General features: G+C 44.4%; 1 protein-coding gene across 1 annotated transcript in view; it reads left to right on the top strand.

Moving 5' to 3' along the window:
- Window positions 1-3,097: 3,097 nt before the first annotated feature.
- The window catches only part of Cd80 (CD80 molecule), a 30,969-nt gene continuing 18,208 nt past the window's right edge, over window positions 3,098-15,858 (top strand). The window contains exons 1-2 of the mRNA XM_078044166.1: window positions 3,098-3,191; window positions 4,272-4,603. Coding sequence (XP_077900292.1) covers window positions 4,519-4,603 — 85 coding nt within the window. The 5' untranslated portion in view covers window positions 3,098-3,191; window positions 4,272-4,518. The remainder of the gene's footprint in view (window positions 3,192-4,271; window positions 4,604-15,858) is intronic.

Genomic DNA, 15,858 nt, shown 5'->3' on the forward strand with positions numbered 1-15,858 from the left:
AAACATAATGTGCAAAATCGAAAGTGGCACAAATTTGGCAAAAATCAGCAAAAAAAAAAAAAAGATCTGGATAAATGTTCAAGAGAATATAAAACACACACTTACCTCTGATATATACCCTTTACTTGAAAATGTACTGTTGCTCTCCTAGAGGTAAGGAAGAAGCTGTTACATCCTTCCTCCTGGTAATTATTCAAATATGCATCTGAGACACAGGCCAAGACCTGGGTGAATGAGAGTGCTCATCAGGCCCCGTCTTATAGAGAAGATGAATAATGCAGTGTGGTCCTTGCACCACAAGGTGTGCGGCCTTCTTTCCATAGCTTCAATATGCCAAACTGGAGGCAAATAGAGCAGTAGTCCTCAAAGTCCTGCCACACCCCCCCCTTTTTTTTTCTCTCTCCCTTCTCTCTGGGGGGTGGGGGGTGGGGGGTGGGGTGTTAGTTTCTGTGACTGTGCACAGGAAGTAGGAGAGATAAAGTTCATTGAATAAAAGCTGCCATTATCCTGCTATCCCAGTCTACAATACATCTATTTCCAATGCCATTTTCTACTTAGTAAAAATATGGACAAAACAGGAGGGACACAAAACCCTAACTTGGGCACATGCTATCTTGATTTAAGGAGACCAGATTGATTAAAACACTACATTTCAAATTGTGCCTTTACTTGACACACCCTGAAGTATTTTGTATTTTTTTCCCCCGAACATTTTACCACAATCAAATTCAAATTGGGTAAAGGATAAGCGTTTCTTTTTAAATAGGGAGAAGGCCAAAAAATCCTTCTTGCCGTAGGAAAATTTTAGGAAGGAATACATAAAGAAAGTGAAAATGTGGAAACTGGTTCTTTAAAAATTATTGAAACCCTATACCCTTTGAAAATGGTCAGGTGCCCCACAGGGTAGCAGTAACTCAGTTTGAAGACCCAGCCTTCCTTAACTCAAGTGAATGCCTCTTCTGGCAGGGAAGCACATGCACTGGTGGCTGCCAGCAGAAGGGATTCTTGGGAAGTGGACCTGTCAGATCACATCATATGAGCTGCCACTCATTCTGCAAAAGATTTGCCTTACATGCGGACAATGATTTGCAGAGGTGTGGGATGTATCCTTTTTAGAGAAGGTCCATGCTGGCCATCCCCAGGCCTGAACAGAGCCTAAGCCCAATCCCCATGTGGAAAAATCTTTATTCTTCCATCTTGAGGATATTTTCACATCTCCCTACCCTAGGCACATCTGTAGGCCTTACACCCCTGTTTTTTACTTAAAGAGATCTCAGTGCCTACGAAAATGCTGAAAACATAGAATGCATAACAGCTCAAACTGAATTTTTTTTTAAAAAAAGCTTGTTTTCTAATAGTTTTAAGTCAATAGTTCAGATGTTTCTGTATTATATTACCATGTTTGCCACATTTATGCACCATATCTACTATCATTTTCTTTTTTTCTTTCTCTAAATTCACCTTACTACATTTTTTTTTTTTTTTTTGGTACCAGGATTGAACCCAGGGGTGCTTAACCACTGAGCCACATCCCTGGCCATTTTTTAAATTCTTACATTTTTGAGATAGGGTCTCACTAAGTTGCTTCACTAAATTGCTTCACTCAGTTTTCTCACTAAATTCCTAAGGCTGGCTTTGAACTTTTTTTTTTAATAGTTTTCACTGTGGATGTGAAAACTATTAATTTATAGATTTCTTTTATTTATTTATATGTGGTGCAGAGAGTCGAATCCAATGCCTCACACACACTAGGCAATAGCTCTACCACTGAGCCACAACCCCAGCCTTGGCTTTGAACTTTTGATCCTCTTGCCTTAGCCTCCTGAGTCGCTGGGATCACAGATATGCACCACCACGCCCAGCTCACCAACACATCATACTACTTTTGCAATTTTACTTTAGAAGGAAAATTATGTTTCTCTAACATACCAAGTACCTGGTCTTAGCCTGGATTCTCTGGAAAGCAAAGCTAGAGAGAAAGTCCTGAGTAAAACAGTTTTTTTTTTTTTTTTTTTAAATTGAGCCCAGTGATGGAGGACAGAGAGCAAGACAGGGAAGGAGGGAAAGCCAGCAGAAGAAGCCTTGCCAGGTTGACCACCCTCAAAGCAACGGGTATTCAACCCACCTGGGCCTTCTGGGGAGTCTCATGAAACGTCTCTCAGATGCTCCACCTGGGAGCAGCTACTATCTGTTTCCAGCCCCCTTTGGTCAAGTGAAGGCCCTGGGCACTGACTTCCTCACGTTGGGTCCACATGCTTGAATGCAGAACCCCCAAGGGTCTCTCCATGCCAAGGCAACAGAGAAGGTCTTGGTGGAGCCAGAAATAGATTGAGAAAAAAGAACAGGCCCCTGCTGGGGGCTGTCAGGTTCTACCTGCAAAGAGGTTTGTGGTCCAGAATGATCAGCTGCTTGGTCCTGAATCCTCCAGAATCCTACATAGAGGGGCACAGGAGTAGTGGGCAGATGGAAATTGTGGTGGGGGCCGGGACGGGGGCTGGATAGGAACTGAAATCTTCCTCACCCCATCCCTTGGTGCTATCACTTTGCTCACCTGAGGCGCACTTAACCACGGTAAGAATAAATGGAAACACTGTCCAACTGGCTGCCAGGAGCCAACTCTGTGAAGATAGAAGGGACATGGGGGCAGAGGGCTGCAGTTAAGGGGGGGGTCTTGTGAGCTGAGCACTCTCCCCAAAGTGGCCACTGTGTATTGGGTAGATGACCATTCCTGCAGCGACCTAACACTAGTGACTAGGAAAGAGCAATTCTGACCATGGAAACAAAACTGGAGACCAGCACAGCCTTGTCCAGGCAAGTCTAGGCTGCTCCCTTCCTCAAAATGGTGCCTCTCCTCTCCTCATCCTCAAGCGCCCAGAACCTTTGGTGCTTAGGTTTGCTAGTTGGTGGTGGGGAGGGCAGCTGGGTGTCTTGCCCAGGCCACACCCTCCCAGGAGGCTGCTGAGAGAGCAGCAAAGCAGAGGAACCTTCCTAAAACACCCTCTCTAGCCCCAGCTTGACTTACGTAGTTATGAGTGAACTCAGTCCTCTTCAAATAAAGGGAAGTTGGGAGGGGGAAATGCCACCTCTGGTGACTTGCCATTACTTGTGAGACAGCAAGAAGAGAACTTCGCTGAAGCTGAGTGTCATCCTTTGACTTTTAACACAAAAGAGGATTTTTTTTCCTTCAGCAAGTAAGTACCTTTACTATTATCTTACTACAGGGTTAGCTTGGTAGAATAGGTTACCAACAACTTGACTGTTTCTGGAACAAACACACCACCATGACAGCCTCCAGGGCCCACGTTTGTCCCCAGAAGAGGCTTCTGGAGTCTCTCAGTCCCCAAAGAGTCTGTGGCTTCTCACCGCCTTTAGAGAATCACCTTCAGCAGTGTGGCCCATGACTCTTAAATTTCTTAGGTGGTAGCAAATATTTTTGTAAACTGGATTTGAGTTTTGCATATCAACAAAATCCTGGTGACTAAGTTCCTCCAGGCGGATCCTGGATAACATGGACTGTGGCTAATGAGACAATCTGGGATGGCGGGAATGCAAGAGGAAAGCCACATGCCCTCCGGTCCACAGGGGAGTGAGTTTCTGGGAAGAGACTGAGGGGTGACCGAGGAGCAGAGTAGACATTTTCATTTCTCAATTTTGATGCATTTACTGGGGGAAAAAAAAAAACCACCCCAGCCTGTTCAAGTTACACCACATGATACAAATAAGCAATGTTTGCACTGTGTCTCTTCTTTCCTCCCTTTTTACTGGTAGAGGTTTCTGTTGATGGCTTTTCTGCCCCTGCAGGAAACATTATCTGAGTGGTGTTCGAGAATCGAGACGCTCGCTTTTCTGTTAACATGTTGAGAAAGTAGTTTCAGGACTTATGACCGACCCCCTTGGATACACGCAGCCCTGCCGGTGGCTCTGTGTTCCTGGGTATGTCTGGAAGATGAGCTGAGCTTTCCAGGGTTGGTTAACAGCTTTTGAAGGTCCTTAGGGTGCTCTGGTGGGAACAAAGTTAACCACACCTAATAACTAGAAAGCCATTTCACAGAAGAGCTGTGGTTGGTTCTTAAAACCGTCAGGGTGACCGATTAAGGTCGCCTCCTCACAGAGTTCTCTCAACCTTTGTTTTCCCTTCATGCTCACGCCCAGGTTTTAGGGGTCACTCAAGTTAAGAGCTCTGACTTATTGTAGGTAGGCGACTGGAGGGTTTTCAAGCCACAGTAGACAGACTTTCTTCCCTGGGTGACTTGTACTATTTTCTGTTTCAGCTTCTGGAAATAAATCCACAATCTCTGGAGACTCAAGAGCACTATCCATCCTTGTCACTGTGTGTTAGAACCATCACCCTTGAACCCTCTAAGTGGAACAATTGAATCACCTTCTGCCTCTGCCTGGTGTGCACCACCCCGCCCGCTCTGCTGCCTTGTTTAACTCCCTTTTGTGTGCTAGGAGGTGCCCCAAACCTCTTGGTTCTGGATCACTGGCTTTGGTGGTCCATCCCGAGCCTCTGCAATCATGGATCCCATATTGATGTGGAAGACACTCCCCAAGCTCTCTTGGCTCATGGTGCTGCTGGCTGCTCTTTTCCACTTCTCTTCGGGTAAGCAACGTTCAGGAACTTAACTAAGTCTTCACTTAATACCTCTGGGGTTAAGAGAAAAGTAGAGCTCTTCTCTGTGCCACCGCTTCTGTCACCTTTGTGAGCTAAAATGGACACATTCAGGGTGTTCCACAATGATTTAGAGCTAAGAAACTGGTCCAGAGAGGTTGTTGGATTTATCTACGACCACACAGCAAGTGAGAGGCCAGATTAACTCAAGATTCCAGGCTTTCAAGAAAGAGGTGGGGAGTATGTGTTTTGTTGTTATTGTTGTTGTTTTTTAGGGGTTTTTTGGTGCCAGGAATTTAAACCAGGGGCACGTTCCACTGAGCCACATTTCACCGAGCCACATCCCCACCTCTTTTTTACACTTTATTTTGAGGTAGAGTCTCTCTAAGTTGCTTAGGGCCTCGCTAAATTGCAGAGGCTGGTTTTGAACCTGAGATCCTCCTGCCTCCCAAGATGTGTGGATTACAGGCATGCGCCACTGATTCCAAAGACTAGCTTAGAGCTGTGGCCTTTTCAATGAATACTAGGTATTCATTTGCATGTTGGGATGCTCCAAGGTGTTGGCCTTGACATTTGGTTTCCAAACTACATCTCTATGCTATAGCTCAGCTGATACGTTCTGCCTCAAAAATTGAACAATAATGATCCCTTCAACTGGCAGGGGGCAGGGAGAATGGTTGAGGAATATAATCTTCTTAAAATTCAATCTTTCTCTTAATATTTATTATTGTGCCTTGTGGGTTAATTGGCCTATGACATTAAGTAGTTTCTGAATTAGAACAAAATTATATTTTAGTTATTTTTATTTAAATTTTATTTTTATTTTGATACCAGAGATAGACCCCAGGACTCTTAACCAAGGAGCCACATCCCCAGCTTTTTTTAAATTTTTTTTATTTTGAAACAGGGTCTCACTAGGCTACTTTAGGCCTTGCTAAGTGGCTGAGGCTGAATTTGAACTTCTGATCCTCCAGCCTCAGCCTCCCAAGACGCTGGGATTAAAGGCATGGACCGCTGCATCTGGCTTTAGTTATTTTTAGTTGATGATATAAGTGCGGGGGAGGCTACGCCCTATTTCTCAAAAACAGAGAAGACCTGGGTGCCCTCATGGTTTGCCAGTCTGCAGAGCTCTATCAAAGGTCTTTGTCAGTTAAAGTCCTGCCAAGAATCCCTAAATTTGAAGGGTAGGGAGGGAAGAGGAGCCGGGCACACAGATGACCTGACTGCATTGGTGGTCATTTTAGGTTTTCTTCTCTGAGTTGCAAGTCTTGCTGTTTCATACCATCGCAAAACCAAGAAAACCATGTAAACATTTCACGGTTTACACATCAGATTTTGTATATATTTGATGGTTATATCATTTTTCCAAGAGGTGTAAAGTTACAGTTTTCTTCTGGGAAATTGGGGATGCATTCCCAATCTAGAATCTTAAACCCAGAAATAGGTGTGAGGAGGGAGAACATTAAAAAAGAGAAAGAGGATGGGAGTTCATAACCCACTGAATCAAATGTATGAAATATGATAAGTCAGGAGCTATGAAATGTTTTGAACAACTAATAAAAAAAAAAAAGAGAGAAAGAGGGTAGGGCTGGGACTCAGTGGTAGAGTTCTCGCCCAGCGCGTGTGAGGCCCTGGATTCAATCCTCAGCACCACATAAAAATAAATAAAATAAAACTATTGTGTCCAACTACAACTAAAAAATAATTTATTAAAAAGAGAGAGAGAAACACACAAGCAAAGCTATAAACCAAGTCTTTAGTAATTGTCTCAGAAAAATGAGTCAGAAGCAAACAAAAGAAGAGCTTTGAGTTTAAGAAGGTGCTCAGGAAAGTACCTTGTTCTCTACTTAACATCCAGATTTCGCGGTTGCCAAGTCAACAAACCAATCCGCTAGCATCTTAGGCCTGAACGCACACTTTGGGCCAGGTAGGCCATAAAAGATGAGCCTGGAATTCCTGTTCTCAAAGAGCTTTGCATATAATTGGGGAAAGCAAAACTAACCACAAAAAGCAAGCAAAGATCAGTGAGGTCCTGAGTCTTGACGGTGAAAATCTGGGAAGGAGGGTCCAGGGTGGCCTAGAGCAGCGGGAGCAGGCTTGTGTTGATGAAGGATGGTTGTTGGAGAGAGGATTCTGGGCAGCACAATAGCCTGATCAAAGCCATCAAGGTGAAGGGCACTGGTAGTACTATTCATTATTTTGTTTAATTATTTAATTCAGTAAACAGTGGGCATTTCCTATGTACAGGATTATTATCTTGGTCCTCCCAAGTCCTCCTCATATTGTGAGCAAAATGGTCATGACCCTTGCCATGACCATTTATGGCCATTGGGAAGAAGAAGAGGAGAAATGCACTGAATCACTGCACTCAATGTGTGACCACACAGAGATGAGTGCTTTGAAGGCAAGGTACAGGGCACTCTCAGAGGAAGTGCTGGTTTCCCCTGTGAAGGGAACTGCAGAGTGAGCAAGGACCTGCAAAGGGTTAGTGATGGAGCATGTCACAACTGGGAGGAGGTCAAGCCCAGGGCCCTTCAGGACTTGCAGACCACAATCAGGAATCAGAGTGTTATTTGCACAGCACCGGGAAACCATGGGAGAGTTTTAGGCAAGAGACTGGCATGGTCTATGTTGGTGCTGTTACTTGATTCATGCATATCAATCACCAGGGGGTCTTGTTAAAAGTGCAGTTTCTAGCACAGGGAATTTTTTAGAGAAGTGAAACTGATTTGCAAAATACTACAATGATGGTTATAAGTCGTTATACATTTTTTTTAAACCCATGACATAAATCACCAAGAATGAATTCTGAAATTAACTGTGGACTTTGGTGATAGTGATGGGTCAGCACAGCTTCTTTGACTCTACCTACTATTCCACTCTGGTCTAGGATGTCAATGGTAGGGGAGGCTATGAATGTATGGGGAGGGAGTCCATGGGAAACCTCTGTATTTTTCCACTCACTTTTTCTACGAACCTAAAACTGCTCTGAAATATGACATCCATTTTAAAATTTTATTCTAAGTGGTGTTTCTTTTTAGATGGATCTGGGAGGGGGGCCTGAGATTCTGTATTTCTGATAAGCACTCAGGTCATGCTACTGGATCATATATCTCTAATTCCAGTAGTAAGTCTGAAAATGACATTTTAAAAAAATAACCAGAATTTCTGAAGCATTAAAAAAAAAAAAAAGATGTGTCGGACAGCCAGAGTGATTGTGAAAACACGACTGGGCGGCTTTTTGAGTAGCACCCTTTAGTAGCTGACAGTACCTGATGATGATTTGGGGCATGGAGTCAGGGAAATGGATGGATGGATTGTGTACGATGTGAATTTGGTGAAGATTTACCCAACTGGAGCTTGGGTGTAAGTTGTCCACAGTCTGTGGCGATGAGATTAACTAGAGATGGTGTCAGTACAGGCCATGTCCACACTGGGCTTTCCTCTCCTGTCCTGGACAGAAGGCTACATTGTGGAAGGAGAGATCCCCCTCGAGACTGCCACCGTAGCCATCGACACTGAGGGCGAGTGAGCCTCTTTTCTGTACATGAGAGGACCTGGCTGGGCTCCTCTCCACCTCCAGGTTGTAGGCAAGCACTGTCTCTGGAGGCAGAAACATCTGACGGTGCACTCTGGAGACCGGGGGCTGTAAGGCAGAGGGTGCAGGATTAGGGCCACTATCAGAGGGGCCAACATGGGCAGCTTTCCCTTCAGAGCTGGGTCGCTTAGGGGAGGCTCAACTCCTTTAAGAGGTGGGGAAGGGCCTCCTCCAGGTGCAAGCCATGGATACAAGAAAAGCATTAGCCTGGAAATCAGTGCCATGAAGAACACTGTGCTACAGAAAAAGAGAATGACCCCAGGTGCCACCACTAATAGAATACCCTCACACCCATGTTGCTCTCACAGTGCTGCTGGCCAAGGGGTCCATGAGGAATGATTTTTGCCTTCTTTACCCTGATAATAATTGTTCAAGTTCCTGAGTATGTTAAGAAATATAAATATTATTTAGAGAGAGGAGGATTAAGGATTGGATTTTTACAGAGTGTATGAGCTGGGTCTAAGCAGGAGGGAAGGTCGGAGCAATGTAAAAATCAGGTGGAAAGTCTCAAATCTGCCAGGTTCTGGAGGCCAGATACAATTTGTCTTCCTTGTTGCTTGCACCCAGCCTAGGGATCACTCCAGCTCTGCTGATGCTCATTCACATAATCAGAAGCTTTGAAGTATCCAAAAATGTCATTTCCATAGGAAAGGGTCTACACAGAACCTCTTGAGTTGGTAGATAATGGGTTTCATCTATGTTTTCTGTTTCTTTCATTCTTTCTAAATTTAATGTGTGGCTTTTTTTTTAATAGACAGGGAAAATGTTTACTTAATAAGTACCCTTAAGTCTCAGTGAGATAATGTACATTACATCACTTGGTGAATTTAAAGATGCTATGTCGGGCTCTTGTTCCTCTTCTCTGTTAGGAGATGTGGTGAAATGGCACTCAGATCCCTGTCCAGGGGGTTGGCACTCAGACCCCTATCCAGAGGGTTGGGGCCAAGGCAGGCTTTCGATCTGCTGCTTTGCTTGAACTCCCAGAGGGGCACTGTGGTCCAGCCACAGAATCAGTCCTGTATTGAGGGGCTAAAGAAGACACAGATCTTTCTAGATTGGGTTCTTTATTCCTTCCTCTCTCTTTCGTTCTCTCTTTTTTTAAAGATATGCATTAATTATTTTATTATTATTATATCCCCTAATTTTCCCTGAAATTTTCTTGAGGACAAAATTCACCATTTTAAGATGAATGAGTCAGTGGATTTTAGCAATTCACAGTCTTATGACACCGTGACCACTATCTAATTCCAGAGCGTTTCTATTATCCTCAAAAGAAACCCTTTTCCCATCAGCAGCCATTCCCCATATCTGCCCTCCCTCATTTCCCGAAGATCACTAATCTACTTTCTATCTCAATGAATTTGCCTGTTCTGAATATTTCTTAGAAATGGAATCATATAGTATGTGGTGTCTGGCTTTTTTCACTTAACATTATGTCTTCAAATTTCATCCACGCTGTAGTCTATATCTGAACACTTGTTCTGATAGTTAATAATATTCTGTGGAAGACTAAATTTTAGAGGTGCATTATTTGTCTAAAACTGATGGTCTTTGAGTTTATTGGCCAACAGCTTTCTCACCTGGGGGATTAGAGGTCAGGAGTTGAAGTGTTCATCTCAGGAAGGTGACAAAAACAGGGACTGGAGGCTAACACTGTTGAGTGTCCCCAGGGTACCATACAGGAAGGCACTTTGCACACATTCACCAGGAAAGATGATCAGAGCTGCCTTCTATGTCTGCCTTCTCTCCCCTCACAGCCTCTGTTCCCATCTGACTGCTGCTGAGTACAAGTAATCAGATGGGTACCCCATGCCAGTCAGTTACCATGGGTCTGTCCTGGGTGTGGTTCAACAAAGCCAGCCCCTGTGCATGAGGAGAATGGACATCAATGCAGCATAGCTGGGCCTGTAATCCCAGCAGCTTGGGAGGCTGAGGCAGGAAGATCACAGGTTTGAAGCCGGCCTCAGCAACTTAGTGAGGACCTAGGCAACTTGGCAAGACCCTGTTTCAGAATAAAAAAATAAGAAGGGTTGGGCATGTGGTTCACTGGTTGAGCACCCTTGGGTTCAATTCCTGGTTCACAAAAACATAAACAAATAAACAAACAAACAAATGAATAAATAATAAGGTCTATGTAGCATCATCTTACAGCAGACAGAGTGCTTGCCATCTGGTGCCATGATCACTGTGATGATTATGTGAGGTGGGGAAGATAGTGTGCCCATTTTACAGAAAGAATACCCAAGACCCAAAGAGTTTAACAGCCTTGTTCATTGCCTAGCCATGCATTCGGGAAGTATTCTTGGAGCACATGGTAGGCCAGGCCCTGTTGTTAACATGACAGTTAATGACAATGAATGAAGCAAAGCCCCTGCTTTCATGGCCCATAGGTACTTACATGTCACATGTATATATACCTGTAAATAGATAGTCCTCATGCAAATAGACATCAGCTGGAGACAAACTTGAAAAGAAATCATTCAGAGCAGGAGACTAAAGAGTGGCAGGACTGATGGAGCCAGGGAGTACAGAGTTGTTAGGAAGACTCAGAGAAGGCCTCTCCCACAAGGGGACACCAGGGAAGATCTGAATACCGTCACCCCTGAGCCTTACGGATCTCAGGACAAGACTCTGTGTCCTAGAACATCTTGGGCACTATGAGAAGTTTTCCACCGAATGTTTCATTTAAATCCTCAGCCTGCTGTGTGGGGCGATGTTGAACACCTGATCGTGTACAATGACGTCCATGACATAGCGAGGTTTCAGTTACCTGACTTCCCTTCAGAGTCACCGATGCAAGCAAAACCCTTCGGAAACGTCTCAACCATTTTCTCATGACTCTGCGTGTATGTGGAGTGGAGCCCCTGAGCACAGGGTGCCAGGCTCCCGTGGGAATTTCCAAATTGCCCAGAAGATTTTCTTTGTTCCTCTTTTTAGTCTGGTTCTTCCTCAGACCGATGCTGGTGAGCAGAGGCCCTCGGCTGGGAATGTGGAGCTGCCCATTGAGGGTGCACCATGACCTTTTCATACCCACGCTTCTCCTCTGACGGCTGGACAAAAACTTCTTACAAACTATCATTGAAAGATGAAGGATTCACTTTCAGTTATGATTTCTCTTTTGCTCACGTTATCACATGAGAATTAGTTAGAAATACTGGATTCTTTGGGGGTGGGAACAAGAAGTTCAACGGGGAAAGATCCCATTATTGGGGGCCCAAATTGACTGAGCTGCTTTTCTGTTATGGTGTCAGTCTGACTCATAGCAAGACCAGAATCCTTTATATCTGACATGACCCCTGAGTGACAAAAAGAACCAGATGATTGAACTGGTTAAGAAGAGGGGGAGATTAAAAAAAAAAAAAAAAAAAGGAAACTCTTACAGAAGACCTTCTCTAAATGTCCTTGGGACTTTTCTATTTATAGCATTGAATCGAGTTAGATTTTACCATGATCCTGAGGGGTGGGTATCATGCCCACTTTCCACTTAAACAAGCAGATCAATCAGGAAGTGGCTGAGCTGGGACTAGTCAATGAGAATGCATAGCCCATACCCCTTCTACATGCTGTTTTGCTTCCCTTATGTCCCTAAGGGTGTCCGGGTATGTACCTTGACCTTTAACTATTACATCCTCATTATGAAATTGCTCCCCTTAAGTTTATCTCTTCATTTCCTCCCCTTTCAGTTATATTCCCTAAAGCAGGGACTGGCAGTGTTCAGGGAGTCACCAAAGTGGGGAGCCTTAGCTCCTTTTGAGTCACCTCACTTCCCTATGAAAATACCCACTGTCATAAAACCCTCTTCCTGTGATGGAGCCACATCCATCCAATCTGGTAGACGCCTGAGAGTGGCAGTGGTATGGAAAGGGGATAGGGCCCCACCGTCCTACTTCCTAAGGAAAAAGAAGAGCTGAAGATGCAGCCCCAAATGGCCTTCACACAAGCATCTGGGTGGCTCCGGGGCTCTAGGGCAAGGAAGGCCCCGAAAGACCCAAGACTATGTGACCGCTCTGGGTCAAGGGGGCTTGTTCCAAGAGCTTGGGCTCTAGAAGGACACTTTAGGTACTGCACAGTACAGGAAGAGTGATCATGTTTTCTGAACCAAAAATCAAAAACATAGACTGATAGGGAATTTTGTGCTATCCATGAGGGCCAGGAGCTAATGAGAGGATGGAGTTGGGACACTGGCATGTTGGTATTTCTAGCATATGCTAATGGGGAAGTGAGCAGAATATTTAAAATGGAGCCCTCAGAGCAAATGCAAGCTATAGGGTAACTGAATGCATGGATTGTAGACAGCCGAGAGCAGTAGCAACAGGAGAGGACCCGCTTAGGGTAGCTGAAGGGGGAAGAAACAGTCCCATGGGGGACTGGATCGTGTCTGGTGATGAGGACAGTCATCTCAGTCCAGAGCCATGGGGCCAACCTAAGCATGGAAAGAAAAGGGCTTTTTCTTAAAGCAAAACAGCTACAGCTAGGTGGCAGTGCCAGGGCAGGGTGGGGACAGTGTCAACTTACTCATTTTGAAACTCGGGCCTAAAACCGGGGAAATCAATAAAAAAGAGAGTGCCTTGAAAGGCTGGGGCCAGAAAGAAATAGATGTGTACATCCAGAGCCGTTTCATTTCCTGAGCTTCATTTTCTCATCTGTAAAACAGGGTCACCAGAATGAATAACTGTGGAAGTCCCTTCCAGATCTTGCATTGCTAATGGTGACTTCCCTGTCCCCTGGACAGAGCACGTTATTCAGTCCTTGTTGCACTTCTGTCCAGGTCTCCTAAAGTCTGTCTTCCTTCTAATAGGACCAGTAGACTACCTGCCTCACTGTGTGTTCCTGCTCCTGTCCCACACTCCTGCCATAGGTGGTCCTCTACGTACTTGAGAAGATGCCTTTCTATATTTCCGAATGCTCAAGATATGTCATCACATGGAGAGATAGGGAAAGGGAAGATTCTGGATAATTCTTTGCAGGTGACATCCCTGGAAAAGAGCTACCAGTTTGGTGGGATATTGGATTAGATGGCATGTACGGGTGGAAAAATAGGCAATTTATTTGTCCATATAGTCAATAGTATATCGAAGTTAGGAGGTGACTGCTAAAGTATTGAATTCAACTTTAAGCTGAATAAATAGGAGATAAGGGAGATGACAGCTCAGCTCTCCTAAACCAGTCACACAGCAGATGTCAGGTGCAGTCGCATTTCCTGTCTCAACCCCAACTGTATAAGGAGGAAAGTGAAAATACTCAACAACCAGGTCAGTATTGGACAGGTAGAGGAACTTGCAGGAGAACTGAGAGAGGAAATAACTATCCTCAGATATCTACAGTCTCATTACATAAGAAGAATGAGGTGTGTTTTGTAAACAGACTTCAACTCAGAGCAAAGCAAAGCCTCCTGGGTCCAACTGCCAAAGATGGAACTAGGATGAGAAGTTAGTAAATTCCCCTTGCCATGGAGAAAGGAAACAGGATTCATATTTGGTGATTGCCTAGGCACTGAATTGCTATTAAACCATCTCATCTAATCCTTGTGATTATGATTGAGAAAATTGAAATTCAGAGAGGTTAAGTAAATTGCTTAAGGTCACATAGCTACTGTAAAGTTTATTGAACACCAAAAAGCCCATGTCTTTTTCATACCTACTTACTTACGGACCTCTCTATGAGGATTATATTTATATCTACACTTAGGATTATATTTAAGCTCTTGCTCAGTCCTGAGAGCTTCAGATTCTAAATCAGGGTGACGTGTGGTGGTACACACTTGTAATGCCAGTGACTAGGGAGGCTGAAGCAGGAGGATCACAAGTTCAAAGCCAGCCTGAGCAACTTAGCAAGGCCCTAAGCAACTTAGTAAGACCCTTGTCTCAGCATAAAAAAATAAAATGGGCTGGGGGATGTAGTTCAGTGGTTAGGCACCCCCTAGGTTCAGTCCCTGGTATCATAAATAAATAAATAAATAAAACCAGTCAAGTGAAAAGAGGAAGAATCAAGGTGTGTGATAAGGTGACAGATGAAGGCTTTATTCCTAGATAAGACAATGAAGTCACATGAGACAGAGTCTTTAGCTCACCTAATCTGCATAAAAACTCTATCCTTGTTAGCTGGGTGACACACACCTGTAATCCCAGCAGCTCAGGAGGCTGAGACAGGAGCATCTTGAGTTCAAAGGCAGTTCTTAGCAAAAGGCGAGGCACTAAACAACCTCAGTGAGACCCTGTCTTTAAACAAAATACAAAATAGGGCTGGGGATGTGGCTCAGTGGTCAAGTGCCCCTCAGTTCAGTTCCAGGTACCCGCCCCCCCAAAAATCCTCCATCCTTGGATTCTCCCTTGGTTACAAGATTAAAAGATTGTGTGTTTATGTGTAAATGTGTGTGCAGCACTGTACCACATACAGTGGGAGGAGAGGGCGTGTAAAAGAAATGAGAGGGGAAAAGCAGGGACTCCAATGGTTCCGTTTTTAACAGAAAGAATATTCCTTGCTTCTCAGGGCAGTGGCATTTCAAAATTACCTAAGCAAGTGACCAGGGAACAGAGACAAGAAGAAGACCTTCTGCAAGTGGGCTTCTTGGTGTTTTATGTCTGGGTGCCGTGGCACACACCTGTAATCCCAGACACTTAGGAGCCTGAAACAGAAAGATCACAAGTTCAAGACTAGCCAGCCTCAGCAACTTAGTGAGACCCTGACTCATCAAAAAAAACTGAAAGGACAAAGGACTGGGAATACACCTCAGTGGTAAAGTTTCCCTGGGTTCAATCCCCAGTACCAAGAAGGAAAAGATAAAAGGATATCATTTATTCTAAAAAGATATGCTCCTTTGGCCCATAAAGAATGCTTTTTGTTATTATTTTCTGTGCTGGTGATTGAATCCAGGGCCTTTGCTTGATAATTGTGCATTCTACTACGAGTTATACCCCTAGCCCTCAAGAGTATACTTCTCTTCCTCCTCTCCCTCCTCCTCCTCCTCTCCCTCCTCCTCCTCCTCTCCCTCCTCCTCCTCCTCCTCCTCCTTCTCTTCCTCCTCCTCCTCCTTCTTCTTATTCAACTTAGGGTCTCACTATTTGGCCCATGCTGGCCTTAAACTCCTGGACTCAAGGGGGCCTCCTGGCTCAGCCTCATGAGTAGCTGGGACTGCAGGCACATGTCATCACACCTAGCAGATAGTATAAAGTAGGTAACGTGAATACCGTTGGTTCTCATTTTTTGCAGTAGTTATGTTCTACAAATTGCCATACCAGTGTGGGGATGTGGCTTAGTGGTAAGGTGTATTCCTAGCAAGCGCAAGGCCCTGGGTTCAATCTCTAGCACCAAAAAAAAAAAAAAAAAAAAAAAAAAAAAAAATTCCATGACCACTGCATTAGCAAATACTGACCTGAACCACTGCTCCCAGGGAAAATGCAGGGAGCCTATAGTAACAGCACAAGCATCAACTCATCAGCTCTTGTGTTATATGTGTTTCTTTGGAAGACCCCTTATTGAACAGATGCTGTTGGTTTACTAACACTGGACTCCCAGCCAACAGCGTTATTACCCAAGTCCAAGAGAAGCTTACTTCACATTTATTTTCTCTGTAAGGTGCAACACAGCCTCTTGGGCTTAGGAATACCAGATTGCACTTCCACACTGTTTTGGGACCATTTGGGGGAAA

This window comes from Ictidomys tridecemlineatus, chromosome 3 (assembly GCF_052094955.1).
Source record: "Ictidomys tridecemlineatus isolate mIctTri1 chromosome 3, mIctTri1.hap1, whole genome shotgun sequence".
Classification (NCBI taxonomy): domain Eukaryota; kingdom Metazoa; phylum Chordata; class Mammalia; order Rodentia; family Sciuridae; genus Ictidomys; species Ictidomys tridecemlineatus.